The sequence below is a fragment of the Caloenas nicobarica genome, chromosome 3 (assembly GCF_036013445.1).
Source record: "Caloenas nicobarica isolate bCalNic1 chromosome 3, bCalNic1.hap1, whole genome shotgun sequence".
Lineage (NCBI taxonomy): Eukaryota > Metazoa > Chordata > Aves > Columbiformes > Columbidae > Caloenas > Caloenas nicobarica.
The window spans coordinates 25,800,338-25,821,927 of NC_088247.1; the positions used below are offsets into that span (position 1 = coordinate 25,800,338).

Below are 21,590 nucleotides of genomic sequence, written 5' to 3' on the forward strand. Positions count from 1 at the left end.
AAATTATGCCTGCTTACTGATAGGTGCAGCTTTTGGGAAAAGAAAATAAGGGGAATTATGTCATACACATTAATGAGACTGTGCTCCAAGACTTCTGTAAGGACAACAGCAGCATTCTGGGACTCTGTCGCAGGGCTGAAATTGGAAGAAACTTTTACAGGAAAAAATAATAAATTAATTTCGGTTAACTTTCAATTTCTCACTGAATAACTGATACGGAGTTATTAAAAAAAGGAGTGGAAAATTGAGGTCTGTTGTGTCTTTCTGCTGTTATATTAATGTGACTAAGCAGGCCGCAGCCTTTTTGTTGGACGGAAGTATCACGGCATTGTATAAGCATGTATTATGTGTGAATGTCTCTGTATATACGCTAGTATGGATATTTTACATATGAACTCATAAGTCCTATGACCTTGTAAGGACCTAAGCTTAGGTGAAGGTATTTTTATGTATCTAGAGGCACCGGACTTGGTCTGTAGTCTCCCAGTTCCCAGGGAGTCTTCTGATCGCTAATGTATTTGACAAGCGGCCTGTGTGTATGCTAGCCAGCAACAGGGGTTTTTTTTAAGTTTTCTTTTCCAGTCAGCTTTCAAACTTCTAAAGTCTACTTTCACCAGTCCTTGACTGCCTTCTGTGCAAGACCAGATGACAAGCCTGGCCATACTACAAAAAACCTGTGCAAAATCGGAGGCAATATTTCTGGGTCACTTGTGATTGATCCAAGCAGTATGATGAATGCATGACAGACGGAAAGAAGTGGTGATTGTCTGGAGGCAGCATAGGTGTGGGACTGCCTACCTGGAGGTTTGTGCATGGCTGATGGACTAGAGCAGCTTGGGATGTTTTTAGCTTAGAAGATGTTGCTTCCTAGGAGGTTTAGGAGACTGGAGCAGATAAGGGCTTTAAGGATGTCAGTGATCCTAAAATATTATTTAGACACCCAGGTTACTTTAGGGTCTTATGGCTATTTATGGCTACTTAGTAAAACTGCATATAATTAAATCAATTAAATGTAACTGTCAAGGTATTCTACTCCTCCTTTGTGAAGGAGGAAATTAAATTATCTTTACTTACTTTTCACCATGCTTAGCTGCATATGTGTAGACCAGTATGAAAGGGCTGTTACAGTTGTATAAAGCCTGGGCTGAAGAGCTAATTAAAATTATTGTTGAAAAGAAACACTTCAACTGAATAAGCTATTTCATTTTGAATAATAGGCTACAATTTAATACAATTATTCATTTGCTCTTTCAAGTGCTTTGCACAGGTTAATTTTCAAAAGATATTTGTCTGCGTGTGCGTTTTGGTGTGAGCTGCTGTACTGAAAGAAGCAAAAGTGATTTGCTGAAGGTGATGCAATGGACACATCACAAAGCCAGGGAAATGGCTTGGGGAAGTTTCTGGACCACTGCTGTCGGTGGGAATTTTGGCATGAACTTCAGCTGCTCTGTAGTTTCATCCTGGACTTTTAAAGTAGATTTAGGTTTTTCCCCTGAAGTTTCACAAAGTTGGTATTCAGATGATCATCTGCTGGTGTTTGTAAAAGGTTTTAGATAAGACAGTGCTCATATTACACAATCATCAGCCAATCCATATTAGATTACTGTGCTAGCTATAAAAAAGCAGGATATTAATATAACCTGGTGATTCCTACATCTCATTCAAAAATAATATTTGTTCATAGTAGAGTAGCTTTGTTCTCTGTCTTGAGAAGGAGAAAATGCCTCTTCTGTGGCTTTAGTTTGCTCGGAACAGAGAAGGAGTTTAGGGAGAGGTTACACAAACCGGGGCCATGTTTTTGGATAGCCTCTCTCCCTGGGTGACTGGTTTTAGCTGTGCTCTGTGTGCCAGAGCTATATTTATCATGCAGGAATTTTGGGCATGTGAATCTGTGCTCTGACCAAAACATGTCAGTTGGCATGTTTCTACCTCATGACGTAAACGCTTGTTATTTTGCTATAATTTATGCATATATTTAATTTTCTGTCCTTTATCTAAATAAATAAACAGTCTCAAAAGGAAGTATTTGATACTTCAGGAGTATGGTTTTCTCAGGGTGTTGTTTTATTAACGAAATGACTTACATTAGCAAATCAGTGGAAGAAGTGGTAACGTGAACCAGCATATTCAATTTCACTTTAGCAATCTGTATTCCAGGAGGAGATCCTGGGAAGCAATCACCAACAATGGGACCTCAATTTAAATTACAAAATAGACAGTATGCTGAATGCATATAGAGCATGTGAGAGATTAAATAGAAGTGTTCATTTGTCTTCATAAGGTAACCGAGACAATAAAAATGTGCTCTACAAGTAAAGACTGTAGAAGCTGTGGTAATGAAAACAATAATTAATATAATTTAAGTTACTATCCCCAGGGCAGTTGTAAATTGATGGTATTAATTATGCAACAAACCTGTCCGTAAATTGATGACATAGGAAGTTGTGGAAGTCATCCAGCATAAATTTCTCCTTTTGAAGCTATTCGGCAATGCAGTGTGCAAAAGCCTATAGTCCCCAATGGATATTCAAAGGTTATTTATATTAAACTCTATAATTTCTATTCTTTAAATAACTAAGTAACATGAAAGGATGCAATTAAAAACAATCAATTATTTCATTGTGCATAAAGCCTATTACATAATACAAACCAGAATTCATTAGTATTAACTGGAATAGACGTCGCATATGGTATTTTTCTGCCACTGTAACTCTATTGATTCAAATGAATTACAGCAGCAGGGAATGTATGGCATTGAATTCCTTCTGCTGTTACTATTGGGTGTCAAGAAAAGATGATAATCTGCAAGAAAGTTTCATATATAAATATATTTATATATTTGAATTTTAAGGTTATTTCTCTATTATCTACCTCTATATGTCATACATTAATAGATGTAGTTTAATGCTGGAAGTCCACCCTGTTCATTTCTTTCAGTTCTTCAAGGATAGAAACATCAGTCAGAGGATATAGTAAATGAGTACATGAAAAAAGGTGCAAAAATCCTTCCCCTACCTTAAAAGAAAAGTATGTAATGGTTCCTTCTGCTTCACATTGTCCAATTAAAATTTAAATTTTAAAATGTCAACATCTTTTTACCTAGTTTTTGAAATCTGTAAAATGAAAACAACCACTTAAAAGGTATTTTTAAACAAGAGTTTTTTTACCTTTTGTTTTCCCCAGTGGAAACATTGAGATTTTCTGACCATTCTTGTGAAATTTGCTCATTGTCTGTGTTCCTGTGATGCAGCCTGGATTACATGACCAGTTTTACCTGCTAGAAGTTCCCATTTAACACTTGCTATGAGTGAACCTAAGTGGGGCGCATTCCTCCACACTGTCCCATGCAGTATCTGAAAACTTAAAACTTTCTGAAATCCATCAATTTTATTTGCTGGTTTATACTTTCTAAACTCCAGGAAAAATAAAATATATTGGGCAATGTAAAAAATGGCATGCTTTAATGGTATCTTCCACTTCAAAAAATATTCTAGCTTGCATACCTTTATATGTGACTTCCAGTCCTAGTTTTAGCTTGCAAGCATTTTTGATGGTTATTTCCACAATGTTTTTAGGCTAAATGCAGCAAGTTTTTCATCATGTATTCTTTAATTTGTCAACCAAAGCAATAAAACTGGAAGTGCAGGGTGAGACATGGTACAGAATCAGGTGCTGGCAAGATCTCCCCACTGCTATGCAATGGTCTGGAAGCTCATAACTTGTTTTTTTATTTACATTACCTTGTTACAAATACGCAGATAAAATACTGGGAGTTTAGCAATGCCAGCACATTTGATTGGAATTTTCTATTAACCTGTTTGTGTGGAGGCTTGTTATTTGCACTCTTTTTCGTTCTCTTCCTTTTTCTTTTGTAAGGAATATTTTGTGCTGTGACACAAAAATATTCACTGATACAAAACAACTGATGTCAAGTGTCAAACAAGAGCATGACAAGCGAGTGAGGTAGAGGGAGCAAATGTTATTAAAGACGACCAAGGTAGCCCGAGTCACAAACTGCATTTCCTAGTGAGAGAGACAGGATGAAAGCACAGCTGCAGACCTGCAGGAAAGCAACTGGTTTCAGTGGAGACCCAGGTGCTGTGTGAGACTCTAATGGACAGTGTCAGCTGTCCAGAAATCACCACTGCCGGTAAGATGGGTGCTCCTGCCTGTGTGCAGGTGATCCTGTGTCTTGAAGAGCACCTTTGGGCACAGCAGGTGCTCAGGTGGAGGCTGCAGCCCTGGCTGTGCTGTAGTGACTGGCGGCTGCTTGCTAATGACTATGTCCTTGAGTACTGATGTTACTCTGCTGACCTGTACCAGGAGCAAGGACTAAGCGCTTAACATGCCAGCTGTTGACATTTTAAAATCGTGTTGCTGCTTTATGAAAAGCGGTGAGCAGACCCACGTACCTCAGCTGCTGGAAGAAGGGCAGAACTGTGTTCTTTCTCCCCCACACAAAATAACATGCAGAGCTCCCGGCATGGTGGAGCAGTTCGCAGCCAGCCTTTTGCTACTGATTCAGGCGCTGCGTGCTCGGGTGCTTGGCCACTTGTGTGAAGTGGAAGGGGTGAAAGTGGGAGACCACCTTGTCCCTGCACCCTTGCAGTACACACCTCTAACTGGGTAGCAGGCCTGCAGCGTCACGTAACCTACTCGTGTGAGTTTGTGAATATAAGGGCCCGATTTCAGAACTCAGATGGCTGCCATTTATTTAGACTTTTTGCTTTCAAACATCAAACCACATCCTTCTTTCAGAATTAGAGGCGGGCACATGGAAATCTGTTCTGGGTGTGTCTGAGACAGCAATGTTCTCCTAAATTGTAGAGAAAACAGCAGTTGGCAGTATTTGTATAAATAACCTGCCTCTGTTTTGCTCAAGCCCTTCAGGAAACAGCTGTCAGTGGAAGTAATTAATATTTGCTTAGATTTTTTTAAAACTGGAAATCTGTGTCTATCATTTTTAGTGTTCCAGCCACGAGAAGACCAAGTCACGTGAATATATTCCATAATCCCACTCTGTTCCATAACTGCTGTTTACTTACAGATGCAAATTACAGAGAACCATAATGAGACCCATAGCTCTCAGATTTGTTTCACTTTAAACAAGTAAGCCAAAAAAAGAGTCAAAGCAATGGTCCTGTTTTCCTCTATGATTTTAAGGTTCTGCGTACTAGAGTTCGTTGAAAACACAGTTAACTGCCATAAGCTTTAAAACAGATGATAAAACAAGAAGAAATCTATACATTCCATAGTTTTGAATCAGAAAGACAGATTTTCTACAATGAGTAGTGGGAAAGTCAGCATATCATGTTGAGTCGTTTGGGATGTGGTTCCCTCTATTTATCTTGGCAAGGCCTTTGGAGTTTGTCTCCCTGATACTTGGCAAAGTAACTGAGAGATTCATCATGGTGTGAACTTCTTTTTCCTGTCCGCTGTCTCCTGTGAAAGGGATGGAAGTGACAGGAGAACACTGTCATAAAATTGAACATTTAGGTGAAATTGCCTTCTCTTAGTCTCTCTTGTGCTTTCAGGCCCGACATACACAGTCCCAGCAAGAATACAATGTGGGGAGGGAGAAATGAGAAGAAAGACACAGAATTAGTTGGTATATGTGGCTGAATGGTTCAAAGAATCAGAATTCATCCCAGGTGTTGTTCAGAATCAGCTGCATTTGCATGAGACAATGTAAACATGTTTTTCTTTCTTTTTGCAGAGCGGAGGTTATTCAAATCTGTCATAACTTGTTTAGCAAATACTCTAGGGCAGGGGTGTCAAACTCACTTTCACCAGGGGCCACATCAGCCTCGCAGTGATGTAGGAGTAGTTACATTTATACAGTCCCAAAATTACATTCTATTCCTACATTTATACATTTATACAGTCCTAAAATTACATTCTGCCCTTTGAAGGCAACTGTGAGGCTGATGTGGCCCCCGCTGAAAATGAGTTTGACACCCCTGCTCTAGGGGCTATATTATGTCCAGATAGAGCAGTACAATTACATTGTTGTTCCACTAAAGCGGAGTTAAAGATAAAAGCAGCCTTGTCATGAATTGAATATGGTTTTCTGTTTCTGGTATGGAAAATGGAAAGAACCACAAATTATTGAACAAATTTTACCCTGTCTGCTGTGCCATGCCATTAGAATATATGGAATGATGACAGGTATAATTAAGGCAGTACTTTGTCTCTTAAAGAAAACCTTTATATACAATGGCCTGTTAAAAAAAGCAATGACCAGTATAGTTGATAATAGACTTGTAAGTTATGCAGACAAAGTAATTAAAGTTATTTAAACTCTGACAAAAATAATTTTTGTTTGGACAAAAAAGTTGAACTAATTGTGTGTTTTGCAGGTCACTTCTCAAGAATCTGGAACAAAACCATTGACCTTCACTTTTGTACCATCCATTGGAAGACTTCCAACTCATTTTGAGGTTGTAGATATCTCCAAGTTCCTTGTGACAGTTCCAGAGGACCCAAAGGATCTGAGCAATCAAGGACTTCTGAATAAGGTAGATTTTTTTTTGGTGCTAATTTTTCCACTCTTCCAAAAGACACAGAAAACTTGGTCCTGAGCATCGCTGATCTGAAGCTCTTTCCCTTGAACTGTTTCTTGGCTTGTACTTCATTTTAATTACCAAGCCTATCAGAGATGCAGAATTGTTGTGCAAGAGAAGGCTGATATCTACTCAGCAGCCTATTTTGCCTTTGGCAGAGTTTATATTGGAAGGAAACCCTTGCCTATGTGAATACTATCCTCTGTCAGTCATGCAAGGGCTATGTTCTTGGCAGACCACGGAAGATTCCTTCCTGATCTTCATGGAAGCAAGGGTGGTGTATGAGGAATGTTATCACATGGATATCGACCAAGAGTTGGTCACTGGGTCCTGGTTTCAGCAAATGCTGGTGCTGTGGCTTCCAGCAAAGGTGCCAATCCCTTTCATAGCTGTGTAGCAATGCATCAAAGTGAAAGCTTGCTTTTTGTTTTTGAGAGCTTGTTCCAACACTAGCAGCACAACATTCCTGGTTCTCCTGCCTTTAGCCAGCCCGCAGTGTTTGTCACTCCTTTCCTGCCTCACAACGCCAAACAGCCTCTTATTCTCTTCCATGCTGCTTGAGAGGAACCTGGAACCCTCAGGTTAATATTAATACTTGTGATGAATCTGCTGTTGTGTAACAGCTCCTTCCCTGGGAAATTGGTGGGGCTGGAGTTCTTGGTGCTAATAAACTTTTCTGAGGAGTTCAGAGTCCTCTGACCTGAACATGCTTCAGTATTTGCGGTGGCCTAAAAAAAGGAGCTGATCTGGGCAGAGAACAGACATGTTTGACTATTATCCTCAGGGTGTTTAACTCATGAGTTACATTTCCAGCCACTCAGTAGTAGTTTTGCTGTAACTAGTGACCTGGGTAAGGCAGAATCGGGCATTCCTGACCTCTGTCTCCCTGTGTTTCAATACAGGCAGAGAAAACTTTCCTGGCAGGTGATGCAGTACTGAGGCCTTCACAGCACTGAGTACTCCCTTTTCTAAAGTGTCTAGAACCTGAAAAATATTTAAAAAAACAACCAACATCAGATAATGAAAATAACATCTCCGAAGTCGTTCTAGTGGTATCCCAAAAATATGGTTCAATATTTTTTAAAGAACTGAACTCCAGGGACTCATAGAGCTGCCAATGGAAATTTGCCATTACTGCATTCCTGAAGTGGTATTCAAATATGAGCCCAATCTACAGGCTTTCTCTTGGAGTACACAATAATTCTATTATTTTACTTGATTCCAGCTTCAAGAGAAATGTGATTTACCTTTGCAATTTCAATATTGAATGATTTGGTGATGCGCATGTCATATGCTCAGCTTGCAATACTCCTGCTCTCCACCGAAGTGTGCTTGAGAAGTTACATACTGGAAGTGGAAATTGCAGAAAACAGGAAGAACAATTGTGGTCTGTGCTGAGAAGCTCGAACATGCAGTAAAGCTCTCTGACCTCAGGTTCTTTGTCTGCTGTCTTCAGAGAATGGTCTGGCTTAAAGGCCTTTGTTTCTTCATTAATATGTATAGGTTTTGTCCCAGATTTGTCTGTCAGACTCCTTTGAGGAGCATTGTCTGCTCCCGTGGATCCCGCGGTCGGGATGTCTTCCCATCGCGTCTGGCATAGTCTGGTCTGACAGCTCATTCGGCTTGACTGCACCCTCCTTTTCAGTTCCCGTGCCAGCCCCGGGCTCTGGCCATCGTTGTGCTCAGGGTCCCCTGTTACTCTGCGAGTCGCCGGGGACAGCAGCCCCCACAGTGTCAGCTGGGGGGCTGGAAGCGAGGGTCTCCCTGGGAGCTGGTCTCTGCTGGGTGCTCATGCCCATGCCCAAATTCTTCATTCACCCTCTGTGCTTTTGGTAGCGCAGTGCCAGCCACCGCTGCAAACCAAAAGTACTTTGCATTTTGGGGAACACAAATAAAATGCAGCTAATTGAGGTATTTTCCCTTGTATCTTTTGCAGTCTAATGCAGTCTCTCATGAGCTGGCCGTAAACAGCGGGGCCAGACAAGACTGTGTGTCCGCCGTCCATACAGGCAGCACCCAAGCGGTTTTCCAGTCCCCAGGTTGTAACCCGAGTAAAGGAGAAATGCAGGAGAATGACCTTTTCAAAGCTGAGTTTATCCTGATTACGGACTCCGGTGATGAAGATGAAGTAGCTGCTGCCTCGAACAACATGCATCGGCCTTCCAATGGCTACGGTCCCATCAGCGCTCAGCTGCTGGCCACGTCCCATGTGTCCCCAGGCACTGGGGCAGGGAAACCTCCTGGCGATGGGCACGTTCCAGGTGCTGCATTTTCTCTCAGCACTGCTGATCCACAAAAACATCAGGTAACCTGCTCTTTAAGCTCTAGAGCTAACCTTTGCTTTCTCAGGTTTTCAGTACCTGGACACTGAGTCAATTTATAAAGAGGTTTGGCCAATTTATTCTGTAATTAGCATTTTCTGTTGGCCATTCCTGTAATATTTAGACTCTAAGGAGCTGTCTCAACCCTTCTGACTTGATGCGTCTCCCTGCGGCTCTGGTGTATAAATGAAGCAGGTAATGCAGGTCAATTGTTCTACCTTTAAGAGCAGGTCATCATGACAGCAAGTTAATCAGAACGTGTTAGATTCCTAGCTAGTCTAAATTGGCTAAGGTCGTTTAAATCAATGGAGCCTGTAGATCATTTGAATTACTAGCATCAGGCTTCCCAGGCCTTTTTTTTTTCTCAGCACCTACTGCAGCCCTTTATGCTAGCGAAAAAAGCTGTAAAAATCTTATTATTGTGATGGTTAATTAGCACTGACTTTGCACAGGTGTAAAGAACTAATGAAGGTGAAAGGTCCATTTTATATTGATCTTTATAGGGCACATTTATTGATTAATTGAAATTTTAGGCTGACAATGGGAGAATTCAAAAAAGGGTCTTTGAAATGTTTCATTTTCAAAAGGCACCAATCCAATTTCCTGCACAAAATGTTAATATCTCTCATTTTGGAAAGAGCATTCATAGTTTTCAAGGATGTATATGCATTGGGAAACTCTACCTTTAGTAAAACAGTAACATCCTTCTCACATGGAGTAAATTCAGACATTTCCTTTGACCTCATCAAAGTTTCCATCAGTTGAAAATGCCTCTCTTCATTGACAGTTTTAAAAAAAGGTGATCATGGCTACTTCATCTCTTCAAATGAATAGGACTTGTGTTGAAATACTTGTGCTACTCAGTTTTTCATCAAATTCAGTGTCAATTTTTGATTGAGGAAATTGTGAATGAGAAATCCAATCTGGTTTGGCATTCACAGCCTTATGAAATACTCATTTCTTCCAAGAAACTCGCAGTGAATTTGGTGGGAATATTACCTGAGGAAGGTGTAAAGGCATAGGTAAATCTTTGTAGGGGAAGCAGCTTGTAAAAGAATAATTGTCCTAGGGAAATACAAATTTACTTCAGCAATGATCAGTATGCAGTTTCTGCCAGGTTTATTTGGATGGTTTATTTTAAAGCTATTTTGTAGGACTATGCGGAAAAATTCATATGCTGTAGCTTTCCTAAGATTTTGATGACTTGACGAGTAAACAGATTTACCTGGTAAGGTTATAGAAAATACAGATTGGACAGAACAAGGAATTCAAGCCTAAATTTACTAGCTATTCACTTGAATCTGGTGATAGTATGTATTATGGGTAATGCATATCTCACCATTATTCAGTTTTTCAGCACTGAAAGTGCTTCCTCAGTCTTTTTCTAAATATCTCTAGATCTCTTTATCTTTTACTGAGTTGCTTTTCACTGTTGTTCTGATTCTTGTGTTTTCTTGGGAATCACTCTTTCTGGTTTGCTATCCAATGAAGTATTATCCATTCAGAAATAAAGGAAAATTACAAAATTATTAGATAGATGCATTAGTTACCTGTTGGTAGATTTCCTGTGTACAAAGCATTACATATTGGAGCTACTTTGTAAATTCTAGGATTATAACGGCAGTATCGTGTCCCACTTCAGAGTTATTACATATGACATTATGTTAATTTAAAAGCATAATTAGACTATGGATTTCCTGCCAGAGATGAGAAAAACAAGAACCAGCACTGGGGAGTGTTATGTTGTACAGAGGGTCACTCTAACTCAACCAGAGGGCTCCTACAGTTTCATTCATTTCTGACTTGGTTTAAATGAAAGAAGGAAAAAGAAAAGCATTGATAAAATGGAAGATTCTATTGTTCTTTTAGGTGTAAAGGTCCTGAATAACGTTGGAAAATGCTATGCCATATTCAAATCTGAAAACCAAATCAGTTTAAAAAATCCCAACAGTCATTCTGGTTATATTTGGAACTTTTTGGTGATAGTTTACTGTTTACATATTGTGCTGCTGTTTTTTGGTTTTTGTTTTTGTTATTTTTTAGAGTGAAAGAAAGTCTACTTATGAAAGAGAATGGCAGACTGTTTCCTGCTGTCAGGAGTCCATCCATGGGGTGAGGGGGGATGTGTCTGATCTCCTGAATGCCAGGACATTAACTCAGCTTGGAGAAACTTCTTGACTCACTGTGGTGAATCAATAGCCAGACGGCTTTTTTAGCTAGTCAGAGTCACTTGGTATTCCTTTGTCCAGTGCATGTCATCTGGTTTCACTTTTCCCAACAAGTCAGTCAAGAGTCCTTACAAACTCCTACCATTGCCAGGAAGAATTCACCTTCATTGTTGGGAGAAACCAGACTGTTCTGAATGACATCTATATTAATTTGGTCTCAGCTTGCAGGCTGATTTACTGTGCCGTCTGCAGAGATTTTGTCAGATTTTCCACAGTCTCCAGTGCTTCTTTCTGGCTTTTAGGTTGCAGGCTGTGGTAGGGAATTTTTTTTCCTATCTATCTATCTGGCTTTGTTGACTCCCACCAAGGGGCAATCAAGGAGGTATCTGGGAACTGCCCACAACTACTTGGATGGCAAAGATGATAGAGCCAAACTCTTCTCTGCAGTGGCAGGTGAGATGCAAATTGAAGTGTGGGTGGTCCCAGCTGGACATCTGGAGAAGCGTCCTCACTGGGAGATGGTGCAGCACTGGCACAGGCTGCCCAGGGGGTGGTGGGGCTGCCTCTGTGAGGGACTTCAGAGACTTGGTGAGACACGGCCACAGCTGACCTGACCCACTGGTGAGAGCCCTACTTTGTGTTAGAGGCTGGACTAGATGACCTCGAGAAGTCACTTCCAAGTAACTTTGATATTATTACCTGATTCTCTAAATAAGAGAGTAATAATCTATAGATGTAGTAACACTATAATATAGTAGCAAAACCTTTTCAGAAGACTTGAATAATGCCTCAATTAGCTCAACACGTAAATGTTCAGTGGTGTTCAAACTGGAAGAAGACTACAACAAAATGTCTTTATCATATTTGCAGAACCATGTCTATCATCCGCTACCATAAACATTTTCCTAGCTGCTTATAAATCTTTCTTATTAATTTTTAACTAATTAGAAGTCATTGCACATTCTGCTCTTTCATTACGGAGTTTCATATTAGTTCCTAATTTTCTTTTAATCTGTTGGCTTTATAAGGGAAATTTATCTATTCTATTTTGAAATATAAAGTTTCATTTCCTGGTTTTTTTGTTGGTAGTTGATCAGCTTCCAGAATTCATTATGAAATTCATCAAACTGCTCAAAATTATCAGATGTATTACCATGATGGTTTTTAACCTATTAAATAATTTTCTATTTGATTACATATCTAATAATAATTTTTCATAATGCTTAAATATCGGTAAATTATTCTCAATTTCTATTACTTTTCTTATTCTTAATTAGCAGCTTTTTCAATGAGAGTCATAAATTTTTAATCCATTAGAATATATGTAACAATGCTATCATGGACATTCATTTTTATATTCTAATAACTGCACTGTATACATCCATTGGCTTTCCACTTCGAAACGAGACACCTTAACAGACACATAAAATAAGGGGAAGTTATTGTGGTTGTAAAGGTATCCTGACGGTTGGTGTTTATTTCTATAAATCAAGGTATTGCCAAGGCTTTTCCGAAGATATCTTATACAGTAAGTATCTTCAGTTTACCAGGCTTGCCACTTATTTGGAATCATTTAGCTGGAAGAGCTCACTTGTTTTAATTTACACAAGATAATAGGGTTCTGCTGTGCATATTTTGCCCATATTTAGCATTTTAGGTATAGTTTCACCTTTCAAAGCCTGGAAGTCTGGCTCTCCTCTCACAGCTTCTTCCAGCACATGCACTCACTTGAAAATTCTGTGTTTTGTACTTATTTTTGTTTTGTGATGAATCAATACTGTATGATATAATAATAATAATAATTCCTCTCTTTTATGGGGAAGATATTTGTATTAAGAAGAATTCATAAGCTGAACCAAATCCATGTGTCTGTAGAAACTGGGCGTTATAATTGACTTTTATAGAATTATGTAAGCTTTTGAGGGTATCAGCCGATAGATAAATAGGTGTTCTTATATTTATATTAAGTTTGTAGGGATTAGAGTCAATTTCCCTGCTTTCAAATTGCTCAGTCAAAAGTTAGGTGATAATTTGTAGCCTTTTGATTTTACAGTTGACTTAGCTCACTATTTCATACTGGTATGTTTTATTCATATTGCATATATCCCAGTTTTTAATTTCAGCATTACAATATCTTGGAAGATATTGAGAGAATTTCTTTCTTTAGAAGCATAAAACTGTATAAGAGGTTGATAATATACTTGTATGCTCTAATTAGTTTTGACAAATCCTAATTAGAATAGACCAAAGAAAAAAGGCACTCTTGAAAGAGCTCATTACCATATTATTAGTGTATTGTAAGACTGTGGAGAAAGGGATAAGGACTCTTATATGCCTGCAAGCTGTCAAAGGCACTGCTCTGTGAATGACAAGAAAAGTTCAAAACAAACTGGACGTCTGATTTAAGCAGTTCTGAGCAAATTTCTTGTTCTGATATCACAGTGCTGCAGTAGGTGTTGTTTACTGAATGAGAAAAAGAGTACTTGACTTGAATCTCGTTTACAGAAAGGCTACTTTCCACTGAACTGGTAAAGTGAGATGGGACAATATTGCCATTTTCTCACTTTCCATTGTGGTTATACAATGCGAACGGCATCACATGATTCTGGACACCGATGGCACAACTGTCTTGGATTTTCCATAAAATGGAAAACACAGTAGCCTTGAACCTTGTTTATGTCAACAAAACCGAGGTCTTTATAAAAATAAAGTAACACATAACTTGTCTGCACACAGCCACCTCCCCTGAGAACCTCATCCATCAGGCTGTATCCCCGACTTTAAGACAGTCCTGTGCTTTCAACTCACAGAGCAGTACTAATGGAAACACTATGTGCATGACCACAGGACTGAAATGTGGGGTGCTTAACAGTTCCACAGATTCCACCTGTATTAACATTTCTGTTTTTCTTTTTTCTCCAGTTAATTTCTACTCTTTCCATCTCTGATCATCTTTCCTCTAAACCACCTGCTGTCCACTTAATTTCTCCAACTAATCAGAAAATAGCGTGTGGTGCCGTGGTTAACCTGAATCAAGCCTCTTCGCTGGAAGACTCCCATAACAACTGGCAGTCAGCAACTGGGTTTTCTAAGCAAGAATCATCTCTCTACTTTCAGTCTGCTTCCTGTAGTTCACCTTCCTCCATGACTAAAATATCCTCTTCTGCACCAAGCAGTTGTTACTCTGCTCCCCGACTGTATGATAAGCTACGAACACCAAGTCCCTATACCCCTGGCTGTGTTTGCAAAATGGGAGACTTCACATCCTCTGTTCCAGCAAAGAGCCCAAGTCTTTCCCCTGATCCTCCACGTTCAGATGAAACGCAAGGATCTTCAGCTCAGCCTTTGTCCTCCAGTTCCTCCAAAAGATTGAATACTTTGTCTCCTGTCCCTGTACATATCATAACACATTCATTATCTCCTAGCCCTAAACCTTTGTCTCCACCCTCTCTTTATGGCTCCTCGTCGACCATATGTAGTATAAATGAGCCTTGCACAAAAATGTCATCTAGAGGAAATTTAGCAAAATCAGATGTCAGATCCCCTCTGCCAACCAGACTGACCCTGTTAACTGCTATTTTGAGATCAGGTTCTTCTCAGCGGAGACCGCTTTCCCCTGCTTCTTGTCCCACGTTTTCTCCTAGCTCCCTTGGTTCCTCAACACTTGCAATAGATCAAAAGTCCAAAACAACTCCCCCAACCCCTAAGAAATCTGTTTCAAGCCCCCCTAGAAAGCCAGATTCTCCCAGCAGAGAGGAATATTGGCTTTCAGGTTGGGCTCGGCACCTGCCTTTACCCACCAAGCCTCAGCTCACTCCTAGGGCAAGGTCCCTTTCTCCTAAAAAGCACCTTCCAGTTGGAACACTTTCTCCAGAATACCAAAGTCCTCTGTCATCCCCTGTCTCCTCCCATAGAAAATCAGTTGCTTCTCCAGGTTTGCAGCCTACGCTGCCTCCTTCTTGTGCCCCAGCACCCTCCTCCCTTGCACACCCTACCTCTCCGTCTCCAGAAGGGCTGCGGGATGCTGCCTCCAGGCCCCGGGTGCCTCAGACGTCTCAGAGAGTACACACTTACTCACCCATCTTTACCTGCCGGTCATATCCTTTGCTTTCTTCTACCAGTCTTAGTGGCATAGTCTCCCCCGCCCTAGAAAAACAGCCACCTCCTTCCCCAAGTCTTTTGCATTCAGCTTCTAGATCTAAATCAGATTCATCAGAAACATCTGTTCAGGACATAAGTACCCCTTCTCCTACCCCTTCAAATGTTTTAAAGCAGTGGTCTCTCCCACGGCCTCATTCTACTCCACCAGTTCCACAAACTGGCAATATTAATTCCCAACCACTGCAGCTTAATTCTTCATTGGTGCATACAAATTATAGGTCTAATTCCTCCTTTCCAAGACCTGAGCAATCTGCCACCTCACTGGTGTTAAAGTGCAGATCTCCTGTCTCAGACAAGTCACCAGGCACACTGCCATCAAGACCCAGAGAGCTGACTTCACCACAGTCTTTTTCCCTGCCTTCTGACCATGAAAACATCAAACCCAAGGTACTCCTGGTGCATGCTTATTTTCTAATAGTTCTTTGTCCATGTAGGAAAAACCACATCTGTGTTGCACAATGCTAGTAAAATAAATGAGCTGTGGAAAAATTGTTTAAAGAGGAACTGGTTTTGTATTGATAGTGAAGATAGCAAAGACTAAATCCTACCATATAAAATTGCTAGCAATGAGTTCTATATTGTGGGGAAGATGCTGTAGGAATCCTTTAGCATAAAAATAAAATACTGTATTCATGAGTTGGAGGAAATACTACTAAACCCGGGTTTGTGGACATAGGCTCTGATATACATTTGGTGCACTTATTTTTGAAGCTCACCTAAAACACTGCTGTGTCAAAAATAAACCATAAAACATGTTCTATATACCCCATGCTAATGTAAATTCATATCTATTCCTACTGAAAGTAACAGAATTATGGTGATCTTAGGTGTGGGGCTGAGCAAGAAACATCTTAATCTGATTGATGTGAACTGGCTGTTCCAGTGACAACTGACTCCCAAGCACCCCATCCCACCTGCCCCCCCTGCTCCCCGGGAGGCTGTACCCACCCCAGCTGCTCTGTCCTGCTCCAGGACCAGCCCAGAGGCTCAGCCTGAGCAGGGACTTTGGGGCCAAGAGCCAGAGAGGGAAGATAAGGACAGTCTTCTGCTTCTTCCTTTTCTTTGGTAATTCTCTCATCTTCTTGTGCTAGGCAGAGGGCAAGGGTAAAAAAAAAAAAAAAAAAAACAAACCAAACCAAACCAAAAAACCCCCAAACCAACAACAACAAAAAACCCAACCAAGCTTCCCACAACATGAGCTACTGCAAATATGAAAGTCATGCTTGATAAATCAGCCACACTCCCGCTGTTTGTCATCCGCCCAAAGGCAGGGGAGTCCCAGCGAAGTGAGAATAAACAATGGCAGTGATTGCTGCAGGAGGGCTTGGGAACCAGTCACACTTTATACCTAAATCTCAAGAATGGGCAATGGAAGGAAAGGAAAGCTGATCAAAAAACATGCAGCAAGTAGGTGAAAACAAAAGGAACTGCTGTGTAAAAAGGAAGAGGTAGTGGCAGAAGACATCAGACCTGCAGAGGAATTTCTAGCCTTTTTTGTCTTATAGCTGCACTCTGCGCTTCCTATCTGCCTTCTCTTGCTGATATCTGAGCTCTGCCCATCACAGAAAGGCTATTGTAGTTTCACAGAAAGGCTATTGTAGTTTATTGATTTATTTGTTCATTGCACAAAATTACAGCCTGGTCTGTCAGATCAAGTTGTGTCAGATGCGTTCCTAATAGCAAGGGTGACTTGAACTGCTTGGAAAATGTTAATTGAAAATGAGAGGTTTAAATCAGCGCAAAGTAGCAATTGTCATGAATGGTTCTTTTAAAAACCAAACAGCCCAAGATGAATCATTGTGCCAAGCACAGCTGTACAGTGTTGCCACACCCTGCCAGTACTACTTAATGAAACAAAAAGATAAAAGAAATTGCAGAAATTCCAAGAAAAAAACCTCCAAGACAGACCTGGAATGCATGACTGAGCCTGCAGATTGCAAAGTAGTTGCAGTTTCTGATAGTGCAATGAGCACTGTGAGAGTCTCTGGCAGTAAGGAAATTCTCTGCTTGTGACACATAGCTATTGCCTGGGTTTATATTTGCAGAGGTTATTACACTCTTTCTGTCTTCTCCACTGTCCCTTTTTCTGCTAATTCTGATTTATCATGTGATAAGGTGGCACTTTTGAAACTACCCCATAACCCCGTTGAAACTGGGAGAGTGTCCACTAGTTGAACAGACTTGGATTGTTAATCTGGTGCAATTTTTAATCATACAAAGCTGGCTCCACTGGGGATGTGGAAGACCTGAAATCTCTAATCACATGCAGCTGAGTGTTCAGTGCAGGAAAGGTCTCTTGTAGTTTTAAAATGTGAAGCTGAGACTTCATTTACAGTGAACAATAGTGTGCATTTAATATTCCCCTTTCCTCCTGCTCTGATTTATTTCCATAGCTAGTTTATAGCATAGCTCAACAAACTTTGCTGATCTGTTAATGGTACTAGGCTCTCCGATAGCACTTGAGCCTCAAATCTCAGGATATTTCCAGAGAAAAAAGGAAAACATTGAGGAGAGATGTTAGCATTCTGAGCAGTATTTAGGTCTCTTTAGTACCAATCCAGTCAACTTCAGAAGTGGACAAAAAGCAAGTTGCTCCATCTGATGGCTGTAGATCCATGATAAAATTTTTGCATGTATGAATTTGCTATGTGAATATCAAGGGAAAAGTGCCTGACTTTGGCATGTGTAATTTTGCAACCTTAATGTTCCTTGGAACAATGTTAAGACACGGATTAAACCGATTAAACCAGACTTTTGACATTAGATGTACTTCTCAATATTCGCATCAAACAGTTTCATTAGCAGGATACCAAAGCAATTATGCAACCAGGCTTCTTTAATAGGCAGCTTTTAGATATCTATGTCTATGCATGCACCAATTCATGCAAATCAAAGAATAACTTATGAACTTATCTGTTTGTGTTTGTATTACATATATAAGTGCATATGCTTTCCCATGCTTTATATATTTATCCTTATGTTGCCAAAGATTTAAAAGTATGACTGTTTTGCAGAGTGAATATAAAGATAAATCCACAGATTAGTGTGAATTTTGAACCGTGGGTGACTGCAGGAAATAAAAAATCCTCTTTTATCCACTTTAATAATGTCCTATTAGACCTAATACAGCAAAATAAACAGTAGGATGGAGTGGAGACAGATAAAATTGCTGATTCTGCAGGAACAGATTAGAATACAAACTTCTGGTTGTTTGAAAACTCTTTGCAGTGGTTTCATGGGGTGTTATTTCTACATATTCTTTGATTTTTCCTATTTAAATGTATGTAGATCTACCCAAAACAGCTGGGAAACAAACTAACTGTAGCAACATGGAGCTCTGCACAGCTGCAAAACCTACCACAAAGCAGGAAAGATTACTCATGAGGAGCTCTACACTACCATGGTTAGTTGCTGACTTGAAGCCTTTATAGGTATGTGTCTAGCACACTTTGCAAGGCCCTGTGAGTCCCTTAAGTGATTATTTGAGCAAGAAAAGCAGGAAATTTTCCCTAAAACTCCCCAGACTGATATTTGCCCAAGTTTTGATACTGGAGTTGGTTTGCTTCTGGCTGGACCATGGTGTAGGCCAGCAGACCTGACAGTCCATGGCTGTTTAAAAATATTACTAGATTCCTATAAACCAGATTATTAAATGTATTTAGGCATTAACGAATAAATTTAATTAATGGGAACTAATGTGTCAAGAAACATATTCATACAGATGAGATACTGAACTAAAGACTTTCCATCTGTCTTAGACATCGTGACAATAGAACATTGCTCGCAGGTCTTATAGTAACTAGAAGTGATAAAACACCTTAAAGTAGCATAGAAACCCTTACATTTTTAACAGTCTGATATGCTTTTATTTAGCTCATATAACACTGTAACTTTAAAGTAGTCAAAGTGTTTTTATCATATATGATGCACATCTCATCATGTGTAAAAGCCTGTGGGCTAGTGAAGACCTTGCATTTCATTTACGTGTTGAATTATATAATTTTATTGATAAAATATCAATTATAAAAACCCCAAAAAACAAGGATAGAAAGAATTAAAAGTTGATGTCCAACAATATTTCAAGAGAGGTGCAAGAATACTATAGATTTCTCTTATCTGAATTTAAATTTTGTCCCCTCTGCTGCCATTGAGGCTTTTATTAGATTTAAAGAAGTGACAAAAGAACAACCCAAAGTACAGCATGCTGCTCAGCCTCTTATCTCAGTCACCAGTATTCACTGTTGCAGACAACAGTATGTTAAAAAACCTGAAGTGATTAACACATAACTATTTCTGAGTGACTCTCACAGAAATAATCAATAAAAACCTTAAAACTCTAGTATTGTGTGAATGTATGATTTTTAATTAGAATGTTGCTGATAAGGGAGCTATGTAGTAAATCCTTATTTAATTGTTAAAAAGAAAAATATTCCAGAAATCATGTGATTAAGAATCCTAGCTGTTGAACTCACATAAGTACAGAGGAATCTCATCGATAATTCAAAAATTACTGAATTCAACTTCCATAATTGCAAAGAAAATGTAGAAAGTATGGTTTCTAAAGACTTAAAAGTAACTGGGCAAGCTAATATAGTTTAAGATATAATTTTTTTAAAAATAATCATTTTAAAGGCTAATTTTAGAATTTTTGTGGTTTTTAATGGTGTAGATTGTCAGTTCTGTATGCTTGGTTGGAATGTGAAAGTTTCTACACTCGTTTTGAAATATTTGTTTGGGTGGTAGAGTTACTTATTCAGGAGATGAAAAACTGTGACATGACTTAAATGATCTATCCACTTACAGAAGTAATTCAGCATTTAAGGATCCTAATCAGTCTCATTAAAGCCAGTCACAGAAACCCCTCTGACTTAGTGGTCCAGTATCACACCACACAGCAGCAGTTGCTGAGGTGCATGTGCTGGCAGAAGTATCAAATCACAACCTAACTTGGAAAAAAACTCACAACCTCTCCTGACATTCATTTAAGTATAGTAGTCAGCAGAAAGTGGTCAAAAACACTTTAGAAGTTAAAAGTTGGTATAGGGAATTCACTTTGTCCTACTTCATTCCTAAAAGCAAAAGATGTAGATTACAGTCCTTTAAAATCTTAATGGAAAAAGATTAAGAAATAGCTTTCCTAGCTAGTAAGTAAGCATTGTATTGTTGCACCATGTCTGCAAGACAATTGGAATCATCTTTCATTCTGTTGTACCTTTCCCCTCTCTTCCCCCTCTCTCCTTCTTCCTCTGCTACCCTGTTTACTGCTCTTCCTGCTTTCTGGTTTACCCTTTTAGCAGTACAAGATCAAGACAAGCTACAAGGCATTTGCAGCAATCCCTACAAACACATTACTTATGGAACAGAAGGTTAGTGTTTGCTCAAAGATGTGGGAATTACATTATGTATTTGAGACCATTCAACTTTACGCACATATTCTGACATTTCTCTGGGGCATATCGCAGAATGCAAACTCTGGGAACTAACTGCTCAGGATTATAATTACAATCATTATTCAGGGTCAACTACTTTCCACTGAAGATCAAAACTTTTGCTAATCTGAATTTCTGCAAAAAAAACCTCTACAAAAAAAAAGACAAAATGAGTCCTTAGAAGTCCTAAAGGAATTGCCATTAATGGAAACATCTCAAAGTCTGTTTTGTTGTTGGAAAGTGCCTGGAGCACTGCTATTCTGGGACCTACCAATTGGTAGGTCTTGGTCAGTTAGTGATTATTCAAGGGTTATGCTTATACTAGTAAATTTAACGTCCCAAGATATGCCAATTTGACCAGCTGTATTGTTAAACTGTGGGAATGGTTCTGGACATTGCACTGGCCTCTGTTAACTACCATTCTCCCAAACAACTTCCCCGAGCACTTCAACAATCATCATGGGCCAGGGGCCTGTTCCCAGTAGGTAGTTTGGACTAACAATCCTTTTCTGTAGGTCAGGATGATAGATCCAAAGAACAGGCTGAGAGAGCTGGGGTTGCTCAGCCTGGAGAAGAGAAGGCTTCAGTGACACCTTATAGCAACCTTCCAGTACCTAACTGGACCTACAAGAAAACTGGAGAGGGACTTTTTACAAGGGCATGTAGTTATAGGAAAAGTGGTAATGGCTTTAAACTGAAAGAGGCTGAATTTATACTAGATATAAGGAAGAAATTCTTCCCCATGAGGGTGGTGAGGCACTGGAGCAGGTTGCCCAGAGAAGCTGTAGATTCCCCATCCCTGGAAGTGTTCAAGGCCAAGTTGGATGGGGCTTTGAGCAACTTGGTCTAGTGGAAGGTGTCCCTGCTCATGGCAGGGGGTTTGGAACTAGGTGATCTTTAAGATTCCTTCCAACCCAAACCATTCTCCAATTCTATGGATGGTCTTTG

General features: G+C 39.7%; 1 protein-coding gene across 5 annotated transcripts in view; it reads left to right on the forward strand.

The window, feature by feature from the left end:
* Positions 1-21,590, forward strand: part of MLIP (muscular LMNA interacting protein) — a 108,726-nt gene that overhangs the window by 38,551 nt on the left and 48,585 nt on the right. For all 5 annotated transcript variants that reach the window (XM_065632160.1, XM_065632158.1, XM_065632161.1 and 2 more), the window contains exons 2-5: positions 6,360-6,518; positions 8,500-8,868; positions 13,975-15,600; positions 20,508-20,579. In XM_065632160.1, coding sequence (XP_065488232.1) covers positions 6,360-6,518; positions 8,500-8,868; positions 13,975-15,600; positions 20,508-20,579 — 2,226 coding nt within the window. The remainder of the gene's footprint in view (positions 1-6,359; positions 6,519-8,499; positions 8,869-13,974; positions 15,601-20,507; positions 20,580-21,590) is intronic.